We start from the raw sequence: 21780 nt of genomic DNA, 5'->3' as shown, positions 1-21780 counted from the left end.
TGTTGCACATGGTACAATATTTCAGGTAGTATTTTAGCTAGACGGGAATGTTGGAATTAGAGAAGGAGGGAAGGGAGGCAGGAAGGCAAGAAGGAGGGAAGGAAAGGGTGAACTTTGGTAGCCTTTTGCAATTCTTTTTCTATGACTTTCCTAGTCGTATCCTCTGCTCATTTTTCCATTTTTTTTTTTAAAGGTTATTGCTGACATGGAGGCACAAGTCCACAAGTTGAGAGAAGAGCTGATTAATGTGAATTCCCAGCGAAAACAGCAGCTGGTAGAGCTTGGTCTTCTTCGTGAAGAGGAGAAGCAAAGGGCTGCACGGGACCATGAGACCACTGTCAACAAACTGAAGGCTGAGTCAGAAAAGATGAAGATGGAGCTGAAAAAGACTCATGCTGCGGAGACAGAGATGACGCTGGAAAAGGTAAGATGCCCAACTAGACTTTCACAGACAAGGGGGACCTGTGTTTGAAATCCACAGCTGCCACCCTTGTATTTAATCTCTAAAAAGTATTGGACATAGAATTACTCCCCAGATTTATAAAGCATTGAAATGAGCAACCTAAGTATCCTGATGTATGTCTAAGGGAGCTGGGTTTCCTAGCTTTTCCCTTGGCTTTCATGGAAGGGATTTATGGGAAATCCCATTCTATAGTAATTAAATACACATCGTGATAGGACAGTGTTACAATATGTTATAATATCGTCAGATATTATACTGATGAGGAGTATTTGGGCTGTAACCCTGAGTTTCCCTAAGTTAAGACTACGTCTCAAATCTTTCCTAAGTTATCTAATAGTTATTTCTAGATTTTATAGTTTTGTATAACAGTGTCACATAAATGATGACATGTTTTCCCAAATTGATGTTTCAAATTAAGAACTTTCTTTAGGTTATACATTTTTGAAATATATGCCAATATAATGTCACATTTTGAGTTGACATATTCCAGATATAGTTTCAACCATTCATTCTTTGGATGTTCTGGAAAAGTGTAAATATTTTAATTGATAGTAAATGTGAACTGCCATTAATCATAGCAACTGTAAATTGCCCCCTGAGTTCTTTAAGGCCAATCTGTATCTTGGGATCAAGACACTTAAAAAGTGTAATTTAAGAATCTTCTGGAGTTCCCATTGTGGCTCAGTGGAAAAGAATCTGACTAGGATCCACGAGGACATGGGTTTGATCCCTGGCCTTGCTCAGTGGGTTAAGGATCCCACCGTTGCTGTGAGCTGTGGTGTAGGTCACAGACATGGCTCTGATTTGATGTTGCTGTGGCTGTGGTGTAGGCCGGCGGCTACAGCTCTGATTTGACCCCTAACCTGGGAACCTCTATATGCTGTGGATTCGACCCTAAAAAGACAAAAAAAAAAAGACAAAAAAAAAAAAAGAATCTTCTGATTGTATTTTTTCTACTTCTTCTTCCTCTTTAAATGTTAAGCCTTCCTAGTGTGCACAACGCCACCCTAGGCACTGCTCCACTGCTTTTACCTGGGTCGTGGGCCTGAGGTGCTTACTTTATAGGAATACCCTAATTTACCTGACTCAGATTTCAGCAGACTGCCTTTGGCAGCCCAGCTCTGAACCCAGAAATAAATAGAAAATGGGCTCTAAAGAGGCAGGAGTGAGCCAGGAATAGCAAGGAGGCCAGTGCGGCTGGAAATGAAAGGCAAGGCGGAGGTGATACGGTCAGGGGAGAGACCCCGCGGGGATGGACCGGGCGCTGTAGGGCTGTAGAGGCTGTTGAAAGGGCTTTGCTTAGACTTTGCTGAGTATAGAAGGCTTGGTGGGTTTTGAGCAAAGGACTGGCTTGACCTGACCCGTTTGAGTAGGATCTCTCTGTGCAGGCTGAGGCTAGAGCAAAGATGGAAGTAGGGAGACTAGTCCAAAGCTCTTGCGGTCCTTTAGACAAGAGTATGATAGCTGCTTGGGCTTGGCCAATAGTGCTGAAGGTGGTAAACTGATCAGATTGGGGTTATGGTCTGAGGTTAGAGCTGGCAGGATTTGCTTTGGGTTCACACGCAGAGGTGGGTGGAGAGAAGTGGAGGGAGAAAGAGGGAGAGGGGGGGCAGGTGCTTGAGTAGTCCTGAGTGATTCCAGGTGACTTGCTGGAGCCAGTAGGTAAATGGAGTTATCTGCCCTTTGCTGAGAGACTGCAGGAGCCACTGGGCCTACGTGACTCGTTCCGGTTGAGGGGCCTGCATTTATCCACATGAGGATGTCGGTGATGGTTCCATCAAAGCGGTACAAAATCATAATGTTTGACGCTACACGTACCGAGTGTCCGGACTCAGGGAAATTTCCGTATATGGTAGTAGATCCAGCCTCTGACAATAGCAACAGCGAGGCTGATGGGGAGTTAAAGTGGTGACGCACTTGCCTTCTCTGGGAGCTGATACACACCCGTCTCCACTCCGCTCGCCTCCACCAGCAGTTCAGAGTGTTTCCAAGTGAATGTGCTTACATGGCACAGATGCCAGTGTACCTTGATTTTCTAAAAAAACTGGATATAGTAAAGCCAGACTTAGCAAACATACAGTTTAGGCCTTCACTTTCTTGCTTCATCTGTTCATGTTTTAAATGTTTCTTTTTAACAGGAGAAAAATGCTCAAGTATAGGTTTAGTCGTGTTACTAACAGGTTACAAATAATTAAAGAAATTAGTGTTAGAAACCATCGGTAATTTATTTGGCAGATATCTCTTGAATGATTTCTGTTTCTCAGAGGCGTTATCCCAGGCACTGTGGGTCTATTCAGAAAAAAAGCCCACAGTCCTTAAGGAGATTATTTAAAAAAAAAAAAATAGTGTGTAGGACACACAGTTAACTATAATGCAAGGTGGACCATGACTTGGGGGGGAATTATTTTCTGTTAAGGAAATCGGGGACATTAACTGGAAGAGATGTCACTTGTCTGCGACATAGGTAACACGGAGGAGTTTGACTAGTGGATATGCAAGACGGTGTTCTAAAGCCAAAGGGATAACAGCAGCAGTTGCCCACAAAACTGCTTCATGGTGGAGAGCTTAGTCAAGGGGGTGGTTAGTGATCAGGCTAAAAGGTAGCTTGGGGTCATTGAAAGTCTCCAGAGCTGTGGTTGGTATTTTACCTCCATTAGGTAAACCTGAAATGTCAAGATTCAAGTGACTGTTAGGAAAATCTTGTCAGGGCTGGCAGGATGCCATAGCCGTAGAGGGAGTGGGCAGGGATGGGTGGATCCGGGTGAGAGGTCTCCAGGGGCACATTCGAGGTGCGTGAAGCTGGTGAGGGGCTCGCAGTGACAATGGGCCAGAGGAGACATGTTGGCAAATGGGCTCAGCAGTGGCACTGACTGGTTAAGTCTAACTGCAGCCTTAATGACTTGAGAGGGTGGGAGAAGTTTCTGGTTGGGGAGGAAGAAGATGAACTCGGTGATGGACTTCAGTTGTACTGGAAGTACGATCGCTCCACACAGTTGGGATGTATGCTTGCAATTCATGGAACACTTACGGATAATCCCAAGAAAGGACCAGACTGGAAGAAACAGCTGTGGGCATCACCTCCAGGGAAGGGGCTGCTCAGGAGAGGAGGCCAGGCGGAAAACAAACAGCTGTGAAGGACTTCAGTCAAGACGTCTGGGGGGAAGCAGACAAAGAAGGGTCATCAAGGTAAGAGGAGTGTGGAAAAATGTATTTTCGTGGAAGTAAAGGAAGAGACTCTTTGGAAAGGAGCTTTGTCAAGAATGTGACAGGAAATCAGGAAGGATGAGGCCCGGGATCTGAAACCGAGACGTCATTGACGATCTTGGACAGAGCCCAGAGAATGATAGTGTGGGCAGAAGGCCAGTGAGAGAGTAGCCAGGAAGAGGACCTGAGTGAACACGCCATCGTTTGGGAAAGCCTGATGTTAAAAGGAAGGTGTACGTCCACAGAGCAGCAGGCGTTAAGGAGAGAATATTTTTAGGCTGGAAATGCCTTGCAATGCATGAGAAAGGACTGATGGAGAGGCAGCGCTTCACGATGGAGCTTAACCGTAGCGCGCTGATGGCTTGCGATTGAAGAGGTGAGGGTGTGCGTGGAATTCCCAGCCGGGGCTCACCCGCTCCCCTTGGCCTCAAGGATGCAGGTGCGTGAGACGAGGGTCTGTTCCTGGAACACGCCGCGCCCTCTCCTGCCTTCAGGCCTTCGCTCTTGGTTGCCCCTTGGACACGCTCTTCCCCGTGATGGTCTTACGGCCGTCCTCCTCCTCCTCCCTGTGCTCTCCTCGCGGTGTCGGCTCGCCTCCCTCTCCCTCCTCAGTGTCTCCCGCTGTCGTCACAGCTCATCTCACTCTCTGAATTCACCTTTTCATTTTTTCACTTGTTTATCTTCTCTTTCTCCCCCATTTAGACTGTAAACTCGTGAGCGGGATCTTGTCTATCTTGTTCGTTTCTGTACCACTTCTGTCCAGATAAAACTCGGCACATGGTGGGGCTAACCTGCTATATAGTAAGCAAGTGAATGGCGGGAGCCATGACTTTCAAGGAGGGATGAAGGAAGAAGAGAATTGATACAGATACAGAGGATCTCTGTGACCAGACTTGAGAGGTACTCATCCCAGACGTCATCCATACCCTTAGTGAAGTGTCACTGTCATCTGCTCAGAGTGAGGGATATCGAGAAGAGTGGAACAGCCAGGCTCAGGCTGAGCGGTGGCCTGAATGCAGCTGAGAGGAAGAGGATGTGAAGGGCTTGGCTTGGGTAGAACTGGGGTTCTGAGGGGAGAGGAGGGAGCACCGTGGGATGAGTCTGGAAGAATGGAATGCCCTGAATTGAAGTGAGAACACACGTAGTACAAGAAGATGGAAGTGGAGTTTTAGCCTAGTAACTTTAGCTGATATGAATAAAGGTGCCAAGGAGATGAACTGGATTGCAGGCGCTCGGTGGCATCGAGAGAGTCTGGGGAAAAGGATGAGAGCATTAAGTGTGACATGTTTGGTGTCATGAGTTTTGTTTTGGTCGAGTTGGTGGAGTTAACCATCCCCACAGTTTGAATGATAAAATACAGGTGCTTTTGATATAATTTGTTTTCCCAACTGGTAAAGGTTTTTCCTTAACTAATTAAAGGGATTCCACATGCAATGAAGAACTGAATCGTGAGTTCCCTGAACCAGTCCTTGTGAAATATTCATTTCTAAAGCTTTAGGATCACGTGTGGTGCTTCATACAAAGTAGGCCTTCATAAATGTTAAGTGAGTGAATAAAAGAATGATGATGAACAGAGAAATGCAGTATAGCTACTGTGAATGATAATATGAATAAGTTAAAAACTGTTGATTCATGCAAATTTGATTTCAACCCATTATGTATTCTTTGGGTAGGACAAGGTACATCTTTATATTCAGATATTCACTTGTTTTTTTATTGTTGGCATTTCTTTCATATTAGTAAGTTAAATGCAAAGAATAACATTTTTTAAAGATGGTTTTATTTTTCTGCACAAAGTTAGTAGACATTTGAGCTCTTATTATAGAAATTTGAATTAACTCTAATAAACTGATAGGTAATTCTCTTGTTAGCCTCTTGCCAGCGTTTTACAAGTTGTTGAATTCTTACTGTGTCTTATAAAAGGTTTAATGTTTTCTCATGCTTAAATAGATCTGAAGGTTAAAATATTTGCTAGCATCTCAAAATCCAGTCACAATTGAGGGGTTTAGAAATTGATTTTCTCTCATTAAGTAAAAAGTTGAGGTTCAAAGAGAGAATAACTCTAGAATAATAAATAATCTAAATGTAGCCTTCCCTGTGGGTCTGGGTTGTTTCAGTAGCACTTACAATGTTAAGGTTATAAAGGAATTCCTAAGTCCAGATCCTACCTGAGTTTCTGTCAGCAGCGATTTAGACCCAGATGATATCTTCAATGGCTTTGAGTTAAGAGAAACATGAAATACCTCCACAAGGTCAAAATCCTCTAAATAGAAAATCCAAGCGAATAAATGATTGACATTTGCAAAGTGAAAGCTGCTTTTCCAGCCTTTTACACTCTTTTCAACCCGATTGAAACAAAGTCCATGAAATACGCACTTCTGAAAAATTAAAGAACGTTACTACGTGATGGTAGTGGGTAACTCTCAGAAGTTTGATTAAAACTTTGGTATTTAAAAATTACTGTTCTTTCAGAAAACTATTCAGCTACTTGAAAAATAACCTTTCTTGAAATAGAAAATATTTTAGAAAATATGGAAAATAAGAAATGTAGAATTCCTTGTTACTGTCACCACCCACAGGTAAGTAGTTATTACTTAATGTATGTATAACTACATTAACTCAGCTAAGATCATGCTGAGCAAACTGCTCTGCCTTTTGCTTTTAAAAAGTTTTGTTTACATTGATTCAAAGATTAACATCTTTCTGCATAAAATGTTGTCAATATTTCATTCCATTTTTTTCCCCTTAGTTTAAGATCCCAGTAGAATTACAAGGTCAAATTGCTTTTCAAAAAGGCTTTACTAATTTATATTTTCCCCAATACAATATCTGTTTTACCTAGTCAGTTCTTAGTATTAATACTTCAATTTGGCTGTATTTTTTTTTCAGGGTCGCACATGCAGCATATGGGAGTTCCCGGGCTGGGGATCGAATTGGAGCTGCAGTTTTTTGGGTATTTTTTTCCTGAAGAACATTTATGGTTTCTATTTGCATTTATAAGAGAATGTACATTTATAATAGATTTGTTATTCATATTTCATTTTCTAAGAATTGCCTGTTCACATCCGTTGTCACTTTCTCTTCTCTTAATGTGCTAGTGTTTTCCTTATCACTTTATATAAACTTGTTTTACATTTAAGATGATAAAACTCTTTGTGGCAAATATTTTTGGTATTTTCCTTTTAATTTTGTCATTTAATTTTATGAAATGCAAAATTTTTTTGTATTTAATCTATTGAATCCTTTGTGAAATCTCCAGTATAAGCAGGTTTAAGCTTCATGATTTGATATTTTAAAATATATGAACACATCAAACATTTTCCACACTGTACTCTACTAAGTAAAAAGCTCTTATGAAATTGACATAGCATTTACCAGCTTGGGCTCCTGGTCTATAATTTTAATGGTATCCGAAGGATTATACTGGAATTCTGCCAGCCTGAAGTCATTAAAAGGCTTTGAGCAACAATTCAGCATCTTTTTCAAATTTAAGAAAAGCCCCATATGGCATAATTATTCAAAGCTAAGGTCATAGAAACTACTTAAACCTTTGAAATTTATAATTAAAGGATTAATATTAACTTATGAAGACATTGTCATTTTGGCTTAAAATGGATTTCTAATCTCAATTCTGTTCTTTTTACTTTGATCTTTTCTGAGTTTTTCCTTTGCTAAAAATACGAAGTTTTTCTCCTTAGATTTTTAAATATTATTCTCAGACAGTTAAGATTTATAAAAATTGATTGACAAACAACATTCAGTTTGATGTTTACAATATTCCACAAATACTAATGAACTTCAAGTTGGTGTTTACTCCTGGGTGTAAATAAGCCACAGCTTGGTGTAATGGACTCTAATGATATGTCTAAATAAAACAATACATTCATCTACAAAAGAAAAAAACTTGCACAGATGGAAACTTGGAAGACTTTGGGTGTATGCATAATTTGAATATGATGGATCGTATTCATTTATATTAAGGGTTAGAATTTTAAAATATCTTCAGATCGCCTCAACTGTAAACCTTCGAATGGCTCAAGGAGCTATGTCTTAGCACAGACTTTTTTTTGTCATTTTGACAATATGCACAAATCAATCCGAGCCAAATATTTTAGTTAAGTCAGTTAATGTATCTCCTTATATAACAAGAGGAGTTGTGTGTTCCCTGGAGACTCAGTTTTACATCAGTTTTTACATCAGTCTCCAACTCTCTTCTACTTTTTCAGATTCTGATGCGAGGCACCTGTCCCACAGTGGTTCCACCAAACAAATGCTGGAATCTTGTCTGGGGTGTTTGCTTATTAAACAGAAGTAGCAAAGTATCTCTCATCTTTCATGCTTGAATATTTGCACAGTCAGGGCTTTACCATCCACACCTGAGTGGGGCTGCTCCCTGATGAACAGTGTCTACTGTTTCCCAGAGTATCTTTTGCCCTTTCTCCCTCTGTCTTTTCCGTGTGTTCAGGCCCTAACTATTTTCTAGCTGTCTGGGGGAGTAAATCAATAGTGTTAGCTTCAAAGTCTAGTTTTCCTAGGTTAGGAAGCTGTGTTTTACTTGGAGAAAATTAAAAGCCTGTGTATTTTATGTCAGGATTATTTGAAAATAAAATCTAGAATTATAAATGAATCATTGTTTTTAAAGAAAACATGTAAAAGGTTTACCGTCCCATTGTTGCTCTGCGGCCGAACTCCCTCATATTCTAATCCATTATGAATATGAGCTCCGCCGTCTACCAGAAGCTCTGGCTTTTATCCTTTTGGACATTCTTAAGGGAAAAAATTTACCTAAAATAAAGGGAAAATCTCTTAGATCAGTGCAGCAGAAGATAGTAATTTCACTTGAGAAGTTATTGGAAATAGAACAGTTTTTTTTTATGCCACCTGCAGAGATTGATATCCAAACTTAGAGAATTGGGAGCCAGTAAAATGAGCAAGTGCTTGTGCCCAAAGGCTTTTGTGTGTGTTTATTTTGCTTTGTTTTGTTTTTGTTTGGGTATTGTTTTGTTTGCTTGCTTTGCTTTGCTTTTTAGATTCCATGTGTAAGTGGAATCATACAGTATTTGTCTTTGTCGGTCTGGTTTATTTCACTTAGTATAGTTTCCTTTGATGTGCAGAAACTTTTAAGTTTGATATGGTCCTATTTGTTTTCTTTTAATTTTTTATTTATAGTTGATTTACAATGTTCTGTCAATTTCCGCTGTACAGCAAAGTGACCCAGTTATACATATACACATTTTTTTGATTAATTAATTAATTAATTTATTGTTTTTAATTGTTTATTTATTATTCTTTTTTTCATTACTCAATGAATCATTCTTTTTTTATTTTTGCTGGTGTTGCCCTTGCCTTTGGAGTCAGATCCAAAAAAAAAAAAAATTGCTAAGACTGATGTCAAGGAGTTTATTACCAATGTTTTCTCCTAGGATTTTAATGATTTCAAGTCTTACATTCAAGTCTTTAATCCATTTTGAATTTATTTTTGTCTATGGTATAAGACAGTAATCCAGTTTCATCCTTTTGTGTGTAGCTGTCCAGTTTTTCTAACACCATTTGTTGAATAGTTTGTTCTTTCCCCATTGTATGTTCTTGCCTTCTTTATCATGAATTGACCATATATATGTGGTTTTTATTTCTAGACTCTCTATTCTGCTTCATTGATCTCTGGGCCTGTTTTTATACCAGTACCCTACTGTTTTGATTATTCTAGCTTTCTAGTATAGTTTAAAACCAGGGAGCATGATACCTCCACCTTTGATCTTCTTTCTCACTATTTTGGCTATTCAGGATCTTTTGTTGTTCCACACAAATTTTAGAATTATTTGTTCTAGTTCTGTGAAAAATGCCATTGGAATTTTGGTAGGCATTGCATTAAATCTGTAGATTTCTTTGGGTAGTATGGAAATATTAATGATGTTAATTATTCTGATCCCTGAGCACAGAATATCTTTCCATTTATTTGTGTCTTCTTCAAGTTCCTTCAGCAAAGTTTTATAGTTTTCAGTGTATAGGTCTTTCCCCTCTGCTTAAATTCATTCCTAGGATTTTATTCTTTTGCAGTTCTAAGTGGGATTGTTTTCTTGATTTCTCTTTATGATCATTTAGTCTTAGTATATAGAAATACAACAGATTTCTGTGTGTTAATTTTGCACCCTGCAGCTTTACTGAATTTTTTTATTAGTTCTAACAGTTTTTTGATGGCATCTTTAAGGGTTTTCTGTATGTAGTATCATGTCGTCTATAAATAGTGAGAGTTTTATTTCTTCTTCCTTTCCAGTTTAGATGCCTCTTATTTCTTTTCTTGCCTAATTGCTGTGGCTAGGACTTCCAATTCTGTGTTAAATAAAAGTGGCCAGAGTGAATGTCCCTTTCATGTTATTGATCTTAAAGGAAAAGCTTTCAGGTTTCCACTGTTGCCTATCATATTAGCTGTGGGTTTGTCATAGCCTTTATTATGTTGAGGTACATTCCCTCTTTGTTGAGAGTTTTTATAAATGGATGTTGATTTTTACCAGGTGCTTTTTCTGCATCTATTGAAACAATCAATGATTTTTATCTTTTATGTTGTTAAAGTGGTGTATCACACTGATCGATTTGCAGATTATGAACCCTTCTTGTATGTCTGCAGTAAATCCTACTTGATCATGGTCTATGATCCTTTTATTATATTGTTGAATTTGGTTGGATAATATTTTGCTGAGGATTTTTGCTTCTACAGTCATCAGGGATATTAGCCTGAAATTTTCTTTTTTGTGGTATATTTGTGTGGTTTTGATATCAGAGTCATGCTGGCCTTGTAAAATGAGTTTGGAAGGATTCCTTCCTCTTCAGTTGTTTGAAAGAGTTTGGGAAGAATAGGTATTATCTCTTTTTGAAGGTTTGGTAGAATTCATTAGTGAAGCTATCTGGTCCTAAACTTTTGTTTGTTGGGAGTTTTTGGATTAGTCATTTGTTTTCCTTACCAGTAATTAGTCTGTTCACAATTTCTCTTTGTGTGTCTGTGTTTAAAATTAGTAATGATAATTGTGCAATCCTTTTGATTCTTTCAGCTTCATGGCCACACTTTTAGGAGTCTTCTTGGACAGTGCATCTTTTTTTCATAACACTGAATGCATTAGTATCTTCGTTAATGATAAAATGACTACAAACTACAACATAAATAAGAATTTATGGCACTATCTTGATAGCTTACTATAAATAGGGTGCCTGTATATCTCAAGTGGCCCAGGAAAGTTCCTGTTTGTACCTGCTGTCCCTGTATCCTATATGATTTAACATTTTCCCCAACCACTTTCAGTCTTCAACATGTCTGAGCTTGCTTGCTAAGTTGTATAATTATCCTAACTATCAAGGTACTTTTTTATGTAAAGGAGGCATCTTTTCATCTTATAAATCCTATGACTTGATTATCAAATATTATAATGTTGAATACATATATTTTAAATGAGTGCCTTTTTTTACAGTAATACTGAATTTAGGTTTAGATAACTAGACTCTAAATTATGTTAATATTGCAACTAGCCTTTACTGATTTTTTCCACACCAGACTAACATTTTAGTAGCATTCAGTGCACTAAGAAAAAATTATTTTCCATTTTTTTAGGGGTCTTAAGGAAGTTGGAGTGAAGAGACTGAGCCTCCCTATTCACATTCCTGCTTCATTTCGTGTAGAGTTTCTGTGATGGGAGGGCAGATAGTGAGCTGATGGGCATTATGTGTTGAGTGGGTTTAGTGTCTGAGGTTGCAGAGGAGTCAGAGGGCATAGTACAGTGGAAGAGCTCTGGGCTGAGAGTCGTCTTGTTCTAACCATTGCTCATAATGGAAGGGAAGCAACAATTCTGTGTGGGGCAGGGTTTCCTGATTAATACTGTGAGGATTAAATAAATTAATGACTGTAAGTTGTCAGTTAATTTAATTTGAATACATTACAGGATGCGGTAAAAAAAAAATAATGATAATGTGCATGACCAGGAAGAGTGCAGTTGGCTTAAAGAAACCTCTTCATCTTCTGTGGTAATCAAAGAAATACTAATTGAGACAAGATGCTGCTTTTCATATATTGAATAAACACAGTATTTTAAATAATACCAAGTATTATTTTTAATTAATAATACCAAATACCAGGGGTGCAGTGAATAAATTCTGTAAAATGTTGTTAGTGTGAATGTAAATTGGTACAACCTTCACAAAAGCCTTATAATAAGCCAGTAACTTATATTAACTTGAAAAATATCCATCTCTTTTGACTTAGTAATCAGTTTATCAGTTAGCATAATATTGCTACCACAACCCAGAAATGATATCCCTCTAAACAACAAATTAATCTCTCATGAATACTGTAAAAAAAAAATCAAATGAAATAGTAGGCAATAGAATCTAGTGGTTCACTTAAAACATCATATGGCATGACTACATGGGCTTTATTCCAGGAATCCAAAGATGGTTTGATATTAAGAATGCTATTAGTTTAATTCGCTATATTGATAAGTCGAAAGAGAAAACTTATATATAGTTTTCTCCATATTCTTCACAATGGGCTAAGCTGCTGTAAAAAAGAACCCCAAAACACAGTGGATAGGTGATATTGGGCATTTATTTCACCCTCAAAGGAATCTGGTTCAGGGGCGAGAACAAATGATTCTGTTCTACTAGGTCATTTAGGAACCCGGGCTGGCTGGTGGAATGGCTTTGTCATCTTCAATGTGGAGCTTCCATCTCTGCATTAAATGGTTCCAGTTGTCACCATTTCTCAACCAGCAGGAAGGGGGAAAAGGAAGATGAGGAGGACAGGTAATTTCCTTTTCAGGAAGTGCTATAGCAATTACATATATCAATCTCACTCACATTCTGCTGGAGAAATTTTAGTCTTAGGGCTGCACCTGGAGAAGCAGGGACTTGTTAGCATGTGCAACATTAAAAATTGGGGGATTATTGTTTTTAAAAAGAAGAATGAATGCTAAGGGGCATTTAGCAGGCAATGGCACATTCTTAATGCTTTTAGCATTTGATGCCTATTCTATATATAATAGCCCTAGACACTTGATATAAAATGAACAAAACAGACAGATATTCCTGTTTTCCTTGATCTCACATTCCAACAGGAGAGACAGACCTTAAGCCAAGAACATGATCAGAAGTAATGTATATAGGATTTTTTTTTTAAGTGTCTAAGTGCTGTTGAATAAAATGCACTTAAGGGAGATTAAGGGAGACTGGAGTACCAGAGTTGGGACTATTTAAATAGTGTGGTCAGGAGTTCCTGTTGTGGTTCAGCAGTAACAAACCTGACTAGTGTCCATGAGAATGAGGGCTTGATCCCTGGCCTCAGTGGGTTAAGGATCCTGCGTTGCTGTGAGTTGTGCTGTAAGTCACAAACATGGCTCAGATCCTGCATTGCCGTGGCTGTGGTGTAGGCTGGCAGCTACAGCTCCGATTCAATCCCTAGCCTGGGAACTTCCATATGCCATGGGTGCAATCTTAAAAAAAAAAAAAAAATAGTGTGGTCAGTATTGGCCTCACTGATAAGGTCAGTGGAGGAATTGAGTTAGCCATGTACATATTTGGAAGAATAAATTTATAATAGAGCAAATAACTGATGCAAAGATGCTGCAGCAAGAGCACGGCTGGCATAATTAAGAAAGAGCAGGGAAGCCAGTGTGGAGAGAGTGGAGTAGACAAGGGAGAGAGAGTGGGAGATGAAGTTTGGGGGATCCCAAGGCTCCTGATCATGTAGACCCTTTGACTTTATGGAAGAAAATTGGTGTATCGTGCCAAAGAATGGTATGATCTGACTTAGGCTTGAAAAGATCATTCTAGTTGTGCAAGAAAAAAAGGTGAGAAACCAATTAGAAGGGTACTGCAGTAATACTAGTGAGAAATGATGGGGGCTTAGGCCAGAGTAGCACCAGTGGAAGGCGGTCCAATTCTGGATATATTTTAAAGCTGGAACCAACACGACTTTCTGTGGGATTTGATATGGGATATGAGACTAAGGAGAAGTAAGCCATGGATAAGCTTACATTTGAGGTGGGGGGGATGGAAATAGGTTAGTTCCTTGTGGGGCGGGTTTATATGTGATTTTTAATTATATTGTTCAGCTTTTTCTAAATGTTCTGTACTATAGCCACTTTGTAAGCTAAACAGTGATGGACAAAATTCACTATCCAGCTATATTGTTGCCCTGCCCCTAAGCCCTAAGACATCTTCAACGTGCTTCCTGCTTTCTGCCCCGGGAGACCAGAGTCACAAAGAAAAGGATGTGCTGGTCCTCAGCCCTGGCATTACGTTAGCTGACATCAGAAAGTGAGCAGCGTGGGAGTTCCCGTCGTGGTGCAGTGGTGAACGAATCCGACTAGGAACCATGAGGTTGCGGGTTCGGTCCCTGCCCTTGCTCAGTGGGTTAACGATCCGGCGTTGCCGTGAGCTGTGGTGTAGGTTGCAGACGCGGCTCAGATCCCGCGTTGCTGTGGCTCTGGCGTAGGCCAGTGGCTGCAGCTCTGATTCAACCCCTAGCCTGGGAACCTCCATATGCCGCGGGAGCGGCCCAAGAAATAGCAACAACAACAACAACAACAACAACAACAACAACAAAAGACCAAAAAAAAAAAAAAGAAAATGAGCAGCGTGATTACGATGTCACCACCCCTGCTCACCCCTGCCTGAATCCATGTCCCCTGATCATCTTTCTGTCAGGGTGGGGAGGCTGTGTCCTCATTAGCATCAAAGGAAAGCAGAGGCTCTGCCTGTCCTGCAGCCTGCTCATAGGGCTCTCATCTTTGCTTCTGGAATCTTCATGGGGTCCAAAGGAAATGTGGGCTTCTTTGACTTTAGACCCCCCACCCCATCTCTCTGATAGGGCTGAAAGGAGAACGTGGTACTGCCCCTGGGGCAGAGCAAGCTGGTCGTCCGAGGCCACTGAGGGACGCAGGATCATCCGGCCTCAAAGAGAGGAGGATAAGACAGAGACACCCTCTGTGTTCCTGAGGCCAGGGATCTTCCTAAAAGATGAATCTCGTTGCTGGGTTGGATCAGGCACTGGCAATGTCGAAACAGCCTCTCCCCTCAAAGAGAGTTGTTTTAATGGGGTGATAGTAATGGAAGGAATGAAAGTTGATTTCACTTGACTGAAATCAGAGCCATTGTCTAGATGTTGGGCAGCATGCCCTGAGAAACACTCAGGAAGGTGTCTGGAAGTCTGTGGGGAGGGTAGAATCAGACAGAGCCTTCCAGATAAGGTCGATTGTGCGTGAGTGACATTTCTCCCTTCTGCTTAAAAGTTTAAAGAGTGCCATTGCCCACAACAAAATGAGGTGGCCACAGCTCCTTAGCTTTCTAATGAAGGATTCGTATAGTCTCATTTCTCTTCTTTTATCTTTTTTATCTTCTTATTTATTTTAATCGCCTTAATATTTTAGTGTACAGTTCAGTAGCATTAAGTACATTTAAATTGTTGTGCAACCATTCCCGCCACCCATCTCCAGAACTTCTTTCATCTTATGAAACCTAAACTGTGCCCATTAAACACTATTTTCCCTTATCCTTAGCTTCTGGCAACCACCCTTCCATCTTCTGTCTCTAGATATTGACTGCTCTAGGTCATATGAGTGGAATCAAACAGTATTTGTCTCATGCATTTCACTTAGCATGGTGTCTTCAAGATTTATCCACATTGTAGCATTTGTCAGAATTTCTTTCTTTCTTTCTTTCTCTTTCTGTCTTTCTGTCTGTCTTTCTGTCTTGTCTTGTCTTGTCTTTTCTTGTCTTGTGTTGTCTTGTCTTTTTAGGGTTGAACCCATGGCATATGGAGGTTACCAGGCTAGGGGTCAAATTAGAGCTGTAGCTGCTGACCTACACCACAGCCACAGCAACGCCAGATCTGAGCCATGTCTGTGACCTATACCACAGCTCACAGCAACGCCAGATCCTTAACCCACTGAGCAAGTCCAGGAACTGAACCTGCGTCTTCATGAATGCTAGTCAGATTTGTTTCCACTGAGCCAACAGGAACTCCAGAATTTCTTTTTTTTTAAGACTAAATAACATCCCATCGCAGGTATATACCACATTTTGTTTATCCATTCATTCCATCAGTGGACACTTTGGTTGCTTTTACCATTTGGCTGTTGAGAATTATGCTGCTACGAACATGGTATGCAAATGTCTGAGTTTCTGCTTTGAGTTATTCGGGGTGTATATCAAGAAGTGGAGGAGTTCCCGTCGTGGCGCAGTGGTTAATGAATCCGACTAGGAACCATGAGGTTGCGGGTTCGGTCCCTGCCCTTGCTCAGTGGGTTAACGACCCGGCGTTGCCGTGAGCTGTGGTGTAGGTTGCAGACGCGGCTCGGATCCTGCGTTGCTGTGGCTCTGGCGTAGGCCGGTGGCTACAGCTCCGATTCGACCCTTAGCCTGGGAACCTCCATATGCCGCAAGAGCGGCCCAAGAAATAGCAACAACAACAACAAAAAGACAAAAGACAAAAAAAAAAAAAAAAAAAAAAAGAAGTGGAATTGCTGGATCGTATGGTAATTCTGTTTTTACTTTTTTGAGAAATCTTCCGTGCTGTCTTCCATAGCTGCAGCACCATTTTACATTCCCATCAGCAGTTCAGGCTTCCAATTTCTCCACATCGTAGCCCACACTTGTTTTCAGTTAGTTTCTTTGTTTTTACAATAGCCATCAAAATGAGTATGAATTGGTATCTTCTTCCACCTTTCTTAGCTTTCTTCCCCACCGCAGGCACCACCCGTGCTGTGCCCAGCCCAGATAGCTCCTTTCTGTGAACATTCTCCCCTCGTGGCTCCGTAGATGTTGTTTCTTCTGCCTGGACACCCGGAACACTCATCTTCCTCATTCAAACATGTTACCTGTCCCCGTCTTCCTCCTTCCTAACTCATAAAAAACATGTTCTTTCCTTTACGTCTCTAACTCTTCATTCATTTCTCTCTTTTTTAAACATTTTTACTAAGATATAATTTACATACAGATTATGTGTAATTCTGCAACTTTTGACAAACCATCAGCACAATCAAGATAACTATTTTGTCACCTCGAATATTCCTCCAGACATTCGGCACCACTCCAATTCGTTCCCCTTGTTCCAGCCCCTTGTAACCACTCACCTGTTTTCTGTACCTATAGATTTGCCTCTTCTGGAATGTCGTACAAATGAACCATTTAATATGGAGCCTTTTGAGTCTCATTTATTTCCTTCAGCATCATGTATCAGGTTCATTCATGTTGCGTATAACAGTAGGCTCGTTCTTTTTTGTTGCTAATAATGTTGCATGGATGTACCAGTTTGTTGAGAAATTTGAGGATCGTAGGCACTCACATAAAGATTTTATGTGGGAGTTCCCGTCGTGGCGCAGTGGTTAACGAATCCGACTAGGAACCATGAGGTTGCGGGTTCGGTCCCTGCCCTTGCTCAGTGGGTTAACGATCCGGCGTTGCCGTGAGCTGTGGTGTAGGTTGCAGACGTGGCTTGGATCCCGCATTGCTGTGGCTCTGGCGTAGGCCGGCGGCTACAGCTCCGATTCAACCCCTAGCCTGGGAATCTCCATATGCCGCGGGAGCGGCCCAAGAAATAGCAACAACAACAACAACAACAGACAAAAGACAAAAGACAAAAAAAAAAAAAAAAAAAAAAAAGATTTTATGTGAACACAAATGTTATTTCACTTGCGTTAATAGCAAGAGTGGGATGGCTGAGTTGTATGTTAAATATATTTTTTAACTTTTCTAGAAACTGCCAAACAGTATTTCCAAGGTAACCATATTATTTTCCATTCCCACCAGCAATGTCTAATAGTTCCAGTCGCTCTGCATCCTCACTAGGTCTTGATATTCTTGCGTATATAGTATTATTTTAGTCATCCTAGTAGATGTATCTCATCACATATATATTTCCCTGATAACTAGTAATGTTGAGCATATTTTCATGTGTGTATTTGTCATCTGAATATCTTCCTTGGTAAAATGTTTATTTAAATGTTTTTGTCTAATTTTATATTCAGTTATGTTATTTTTGAATTTTGAGAGTTCTTTACATATTTTAGATACAAATCCTTTATAAGATATATGATTTGCAAACACTTTTTACAATAAGTGTCTTCTTTTCATTCTAATTTTGCTCTAGTGACATATACAGTTCTTTTCCAAGACCACACTGTCTTAATTATTGTAGCTTTTATAGTCAGTCCTGGAGACAGGTAATATGAATTGTCCAGCTTGGCTCTTTTCAAAATATTTTTTTTTTTTTTTTTTTTGCTTTTGCTAGTTCCTTTACTCTTAGAATTAGCATCCTGAATGCTATATGAAATCATTTTGAGGTTTTTCAGGGTTTTTTTTTTTTTCTTTCTTTTAAAGCCCCACCTGCGGCTTATGGAGGTTGCCAGGTTCCAGAGGGCGAATCAGAGTTGTGGCTGCTGGCCTATACCACAGCCACAGCAATGTGGGATCTGAGTCGCATCTGCGACCTGTACCACAGCTCATGGCAACACCAGATCCTTGACCCACTGAGCAAGTGGGCATCCTCATGGATACTAGTCAGGTTAATTAACCCTGAGCCGTGGCAGAAAATCCGGATTTTTTTTCAATTGTGTTAAGTCTAATTCTCAGTTTGGAAAAAATTGAAATCTCAGTGATGTTGAGTATTGCAATCCATGAATTCAGACTATCTTGTCATTTATATCTTTCACCAGTGTTTATAGTTCTCAGCACATAGATATTGCATTTATTTTGCTGGATATACATCTAATCATTTCATGTTTTTAACTTTAATGCCCAATTGTTCATTACTAATAAATAGAAATATAATGGAGTTTTTTTATAGTGATCGTGTGTCTGTTAACCTTTATAAACTCACTAGTTCTAGTCACTTTTTTGTAGACTCTTTAGAATTTTTACATAATCAGATAAATATTTGTTATGTAATAGTTTTCCCTATGAGGGATTAATTTTAATTTAACTAAGCAGCATATATCAACACATTTTATTTCTCACAGTAGCGTATTTTATTACTAGACTGGTGAGTTTTAGAAAATGACTTCTCAAAAAAAACCTAATGTATAAAGAGTCAAATGAGGTCCTACCAGTCAGAGAAAATACATGTAGGATTATAGAGGCAGAAACATTGATCATTTTCCCACCTATTTTTTGTATCCTATGACATATGCGTGATTTTTAAATAACAGTAATATACATACATGCATTATAGGCAAAGAGTTTTTTTTTTTTTTTTGTCTTTTGTCTTTTGTCTTTTGTTGTTGTTGTTGTTGCTGTTTCTTGGGCCGCTCCTGCGGCATATGGAGGTTCCCAGGCTAGGGGTTGAATGGGAGCTGTAGCCACCGGCCTACGCCAGAGCCACAGCAACGCGGGATCCGAGCCACGTCTGCAACCTACACCACAGCTCACGGCAACGCCGGATCGTTAACCCACTGAGCAAGGGCAGGGACCGAACCCGCAACCTCATGGTTCCTAGTCGGATTCGTTAACCACTGCGCCGCGACGGGAACTCCCAAAGAGATATTTTTAAGTACCTGTTTTAAGATACAGGTTATTCTTGGTCTTGACTCTCCATATTAATCATTCTTTTTAAGCATCAAAATGATTTAAAATAATAGTTTAAGCATATATTTTAAATATTGCACTGGATTGAGAGCCTTAAAATATTATGAATTTTTTGCAAAAACGATGTTGAGATCAGACCCCAAATATATTTCTCCTATACACAAAAAATTGGTGAAAGGAAAAACACCACTGTTTCTAATATGTTATTATCAGTTAATAAATGCCTTTTTAAAAAACAATATTACTTTGATAGTTGAGAAGTTTTTTCAAGTATTGGAATCCCCAAATTTTGTATAAAAATCTATTTAATTTCCATGCCTTAAATTATAATACCCTTAGAATATTATAATATTTTATTTCTTTTATTCTTATTTCTTGATTAATTACAACATTAAGATATATTTTGAACTTTATATTTTTGGGTATCTGTATCTATATATCTATATATAGATATAGAGAGAGAGAGTGAGAGGGAGTGATTACCGGGAAATATGTCCAAGAAGTTACTAATATATGCACATATACACATACATATATCTACAGAGTACATTAATTGTTTTCAATAATGGTATAGGCAGTATCATTGCACTTATGGCTAAAATACTAGTTAACCAGCCAAGTGTAGAATAGTGTAAGCTTTTTAAAAAATTTTTTCACAATGTATTACAAATTATTATTGGGAAAAAGAAAAGCTACACTTTTAAGTGTGTGCAGATGTGAATTTTGGCTAACAGAACTGTTTTTAATATTCATCTACGGTATTTTCTTGGCAAAGAAAATGGACATTTGTTCCCACTGCATGAATTTAACAGCTCAGTAGACATCCCAGGAATACTATAAGAAAGCAGCCTTGGGCTGTGGAAAATATCTCATAAAACATTGGTATCTTTGAATCTTATTTATGACAATTGCTTTTATTATTATACATTTCATATTATTACTGGATATGGAATTTTAACAGATTTTAAAATAAAACTTTAAAGATTTATAATGTAGGTCTCTATTTCCGTTAATTACTGCGATCCTAATATGGATTATGGTGTTTCTTCAACCCAGATCACCTTATTAAATTGAAGGAAGTTTCACACATTTTTAGAGACTTCCTAAGAACAAGAAATTATTGGAATTGCCATTCTTAGATCCTACCACATGGTCTGGTTAGTTCTGTATTTGGTACCTAAAAGCACAAAGAGGGACTAAATGGATGCTGTGATCTTCCATATCTTTAGTTTCCTTAATTGTGGGCGAATGAGTCAACACATACTTACCAAGCATTTGCCATACACTTATAGCTCGCTGCTGGTCAGAAAAAATAAGGTAAATCTGTCCCTACTTTCTGGAAGCTTTTATTATTGTAGTGATCATGAGAAATACAAGCATAAAACAACTTTTAAAACTGTATAACTACGTGTAATAAAATTCTAGATTAGGGAATCTGAGGTCTGTAGTAATCAGAGGCTGTGTTATGGAAAAGATGGTCCTTGAAGTACAATATTTGAATTGACACGAGGTATAGTTTTCCGAGGCAGTCCAAAGGGTTAAGCGCTTAGGACAAGTTAGGAGAATATCAAACAGTAATTAAGAAAACTCTAAAAAAGGTAGAAGATGACTTCATAAAACTTTTAAAACGTTGTAAAATTTTTTATTTACACTTACTGAGAAGATGCAGATGCAGTGCAGAGAATTCCCATACACCCCTCACTCAGCTTCCCACCATGTCAACATCTTATTTATTCATTGTATGATAATTGAAACCAGGAAATTAACGTGGGTAAAATGCTCTATATTTGCAATGGTAAATAACTACAGACCTCCTTTGAATTTCGTCAGTTTTCCCACTAATATTCATATTATATTGTTCCAGAATCCAGTCCAAGATCTGACATTGCCTTTTGTGGTCATATCTTCTTAGTCTCCAATTTGTGACACTTCCTCAGTCTTTCCTTATTTTTCATGACCTTGACACTTTTGGTTAGTACTCATTATTTTGAGGAATGTTTCTCACTTTGGATTTGTCTACTCTTTTTTCATGATGAGATTGAGGTTCCACATTTTTGGCAAGACTACTGCAGAAGTGATATTGTGCCTGTCTCAAGGGCATATCATCAAGGGGTACCTGATTTTGAGATATCTTATTACTGGTGACATTACCCTTGATCACTTGCTTAAGGTGCTACCTGCCAGGTTTCTCTGCTGTAAAGTTATTTTGTCCCTTTGTAACATGTAAACAGAGTATCTTGAGGAGATGCTCTGAGACTATGTGAATATCTTTCATCTACTAATTGTATCATCTATTGGTGAATCTTGCCAGAATTATTATTAAATTTTTTTTTAGAATTCTTTGAAGTTTTGACATTCTCTGGCTTTAACTTACAGTGAGGTGTTTTGTTTTGTTTTGTTTCATTTTTACTTCTTCATATCTTTAGGGGAGAAAATATTGGAACTCAAGGTGACTTTTTTTTTTTTTTTTTTGGTCTTTTTAGGGCCGCACCTGTGCCATGTAGAAGTTCCCAAGCTAGGTAAGGTCAAATCGGAGATGCAGCTGCCTA

At 39.0% G+C, this 21780-nt stretch overlaps 1 protein-coding gene across 18 annotated transcripts in view; it reads left to right on the top strand.

Moving 5' to 3' along the window:
• Positions 1–21780, top strand: part of CEP112 (centrosomal protein 112) — a 417919-nt gene that overhangs the window by 256415 nt on the left and 139724 nt on the right. For all 18 annotated transcript variants that reach the window (XR_014820925.1, XM_084983965.1, XM_084983960.1 and 15 more), the window contains one exon: positions 194–424. Coding sequence is in view for 17 of the 18 variants with exons in the window: in XM_084983965.1 (XP_084840091.1) it covers positions 194–424 (231 nt within the window). In the remaining variant the exon portion in view is untranslated. The remainder of the gene's footprint in view (positions 1–193; positions 425–21780) is intronic.

Source organism: Sus scrofa, chromosome 12, assembly GCF_054392235.1.
Source record: "Sus scrofa isolate SSC_HxYL_T2T_F1_AM1 chromosome 12, Sscrofa_HxYL_maternal_Yorkshire_Landrace_v2.0, whole genome shotgun sequence".
Taxonomy (NCBI): domain Eukaryota; kingdom Metazoa; phylum Chordata; class Mammalia; order Artiodactyla; family Suidae; genus Sus; species Sus scrofa.
Note: the sequence above shows the minus strand (reverse complement) of the source record. Positions and strands in the feature narration are given on the sequence as shown.